Source organism: Malurus melanocephalus, unplaced genomic scaffold (assembly GCF_030028575.1).
Source record: "Malurus melanocephalus ecotype Western Australia unplaced genomic scaffold, MMel_1.1 scaffold_298, whole genome shotgun sequence".
Taxonomy (NCBI): Eukaryota; Metazoa; Chordata; class Aves; order Passeriformes; family Maluridae; genus Malurus; species Malurus melanocephalus.
The window spans coordinates 128,984-132,128 of NW_026623530.1; the positions used below are offsets into that span (position 1 = coordinate 128,984).

At 67.1% G+C, this 3,145-nt stretch overlaps 1 protein-coding gene across 1 annotated transcript in view; it reads right to left on the minus strand.

Moving 5' to 3' along the window:
- PHOX2A (paired like homeobox 2A) overlaps nt 1-2,706 on the minus strand; it is a 3,786-nt gene extending 1,080 nt beyond the window's left edge. Inside the window, exons 1-2 of the mRNA XM_057377021.1 lie at nt 2,499-2,706; nt 371-558 (exon numbers count right to left, since the gene is read on the minus strand). Of these exons, the coding sequence (XP_057233004.1) occupies nt 371-558; nt 2,499-2,706 (396 nt within the window). The remainder of the gene's footprint in view (nt 1-370; nt 559-2,498) is intronic.
- Nucleotides 2,707-3,145: the final 439 nt, after the last annotated feature.

The following is a 3,145-nucleotide window of genomic DNA, read 5'->3' on the forward strand; positions in this document are numbered from 1 at the left end:
CTGCACCCACAAAAGGCCATTCTCTCTCCTCCATGGACTCTCACCAACCTCAAGGTGTTTGGGACTGGACTAAATCATTGGTGRCAGTGGCAGTGCTGGGGCATGAACCAATGCCCGCACTCCACTGGGAGCCTGTCTGAGCCCCGGGAGCGTCCCCAGAGCTCCCAGCAGAGCAAGGGTGTGTCGGCAGCGCGTCCCCTGAACGCGGTGSTGCCAAGCCCGAATTCTTTCCTGTTCTCCCTCCCAATGCAGGGAGCGGAAATCCCAGAACGGCAGCGTCCCACGCTCAGTGTCCCTGCTCTGGCGGGATTAGAGCGCCCCTCCTCCATCCCCAACTGTCCCGGCCCCCTCCGCCCTCCCCGGAGCTGACCTGCACCCGGGCCTCGGTGAGGTCGATCTTGAGGGCCAGCTCCTCGCGGGTGTAGATGTCGGGGTAATGGGTCTCGGCAAAGACCCTCTCCAGCTCCTTCAGCTGGGAGCTGGTGAATGTTGTCCGGATCCGCCGCTGCTTCCKCTTCTCGTTGATCCCCGACGGGTCCGAGAAGAATTTGTAGGGAACTGGGAGGGAAACGGGGGGGGCGGTGGTCAGTGCGGCCGGTAAAGAGGGAGGGTGGACGTTGGGGGACACTGGGCAGGGGCCATCAGGAAGGGATAGATCCGGAAGGAAKGGACCGGGAAGGGATGCACCAGGCATGAGATTCTAGGCAGGGATGGACTGGGCAGGGATGAATCGGGCAGGGGTGAACCGGGAAGGGACGGACCGGGCGGGGACACTGGCCAGGGATAGATGAACCGGGGAGGATGAACTCGGCAGCGGTGAACTGGGAAGGAATGCACAGGGCAAGGATGGACTGAGCAGGGATGAATCGGGCAGGGATGAATGGGAAGGGATGGACCGGGCAGGAGACACTGGCCAGGGATAAATAAACTGGGAGGGATGCACCGGGAAGCGAAGGACGAGGTAGAGAAGGACGGGGTAGGGAAGGATTGGACAAGGATCGACCAGGAAAAAATAGACCGGGAATACAAACAAATAKAAAATAGACAAACGGGCAAGGGATGCACCGGGCAGAGGATGAACCGGGCAGAGGAATCAACCAAGGMTAGATGTACCGGGGAGGATGAATCGGGCTGGGATGAACTGAGAAGGGATGGACCGGGCACGATAAATCGGTTTGGAACGGGCACGATGGACCGGGCAGGATGAACCGGGCAGGATGAACCAGGCAGGACTCGGCGGGCAGGGAAGGAGACGCGAGGGCAGAGCTGGATCTCTGCCCCCGCTGCGCCCCCGGCTCCGTTCATTCGTTGCCGGCGGGACGCGGGACCTCAGGGCAGGAGCGGGGCTGGGGGGCGATGCGCTGCCAGGGCGGATGGGGCAGCCGGTACCGATCGGCAGCTCCTTCGTTGTCGGCGCAASCAAAGGCAGCGTCTCCGCGGCGGCAACGAATGCGGAGCGGGGAGTGGGGTCCCAGCGGCGGGGACCTTCCCCGGTCCCKTTCTGGGGCCGCCACCGCTCCAGGGATCCCCGGGGATCCGCGGCCGTGCTTGTGGGGGTTCATCCCCACCGGCGGAGGCGAGCGGGGAGAGCGGTACGGGGGACGGTGGGTACCGAGCCAGGCAGGGTCAGCCTGGGTTGCGGGCACCGGCAGCACCGGGAACCGGCGGCACCTAGCACCAGCAGTGCCGGGAATCGGTAGCACCGTGAATCGATGTCACGGAGAACTGACGGGACCGAGGACCGACAGCAACGGTTACCGACGGCATCGAGCCGGACAGTGCCAAACACCGGCGGCAACGGGACCGGGCAGCACCGGGCATTAGTGGCTGCGTGCACTGACGGTACCGGGAGCCGACTGTACCGAGAGCCGACAGTGCCGGTAACGGTGCRGGAACGGGCACTGGCAGCACCGGGAACAGACGGTTCCGGGAACCGGCGGCATCGAACACTAACGGTGTTGGGCACTTGGGGCCACCGGGAACCGACGGTWTCGGTCGCCAGCGGTACCGGGAACCGATGGCTACGAATCCTGACAGTGCCGGGCATCAGCGGCATCGGGAACTGGCAATAACGGGCACTGTCGGCACCGGGAACCGATGGTATCGGGCACCGACAGCACCGAGCAGTTGACGGTACTGGGCAACGACGGCCCCGGGAGTTGATGGTATCGGGCACCGGCGCTACCGAGAACCGACAGTAACAGGCACCGTCGGCATCGAGTCCTGACAGTACAGGGCAGCGGCGTTCCGGGAACTGACATTATCGGGCACCGACAGCACCGAGCACTGACGGTGCAGGACACCGACGGCTCCGGCAACCGATGGCACCGAGCCCTGACATCACCGGCAGCCGCCGGTCCCGAGCCCCGGCGGCCCCGGTCCCTGCCAGTTCCGATCCCTGCCAGCCCCGACGGCGCGGCCGCTCCCTCACGCCCGTCCAGGGGCCGCTCGGGGGGTGTCCATGGTGGCTCCGGCGGTCGGGGGTCCCTGTCCCTTACCTGCCGAGTAGGGCGAGGGCTGGTGGTCGCGGAGGGCGCCCAGGGCGCAGCTGGCGGAGGCGAGGGGAGCGCAGGCGGGCGCGGGCCCGAAGCCCCCCCGCATGGGACTGTACTGGAAGGAGCCCGCCTGGCTGCAGGGGCTGAACTCGTAGCTCGCCTCCATGGCGGCCACGCAGGACTCGTAGGAGTTGAGGTAGGAGTAGTCCATGGCGAGCCCGGTGCGGCCTCGTCTGCCGCCCGCCCGTCCCCGCCGCCTCCTGCCCGCCGGGCCCCCGCCCGCCCCCGCCGCCGCCGCCCCGGCCCGTTAATATACCGGCGGGGGGAGCGCGGACAAAGGCTGCGCTCGCCGGGGGCTTTTGCATGACAATATCTCCCGGGGACGGCGGGAGCGGGCGGAGCCGACACCCCCCCTCCCCGCAGCCCCCCGCCCCCCTTAACCCTTCGTGGGCGCACGCACCCCTCGTCTCGGCCCGGCTCCGGCAGCCGCCAGAAGCGGGGGCGGGGGAACGGCCCCTGGGCACCCTCCGGGGCAGCACACGGCGGAGCCCCTCGGGGACCAGCGCTCGAACCTTCCCCAGTGTCCCCATCCTTCTGTATCATCCCTGTCCCCAACGCCATCACCATCCCATCCCATCCCATCCCATCCC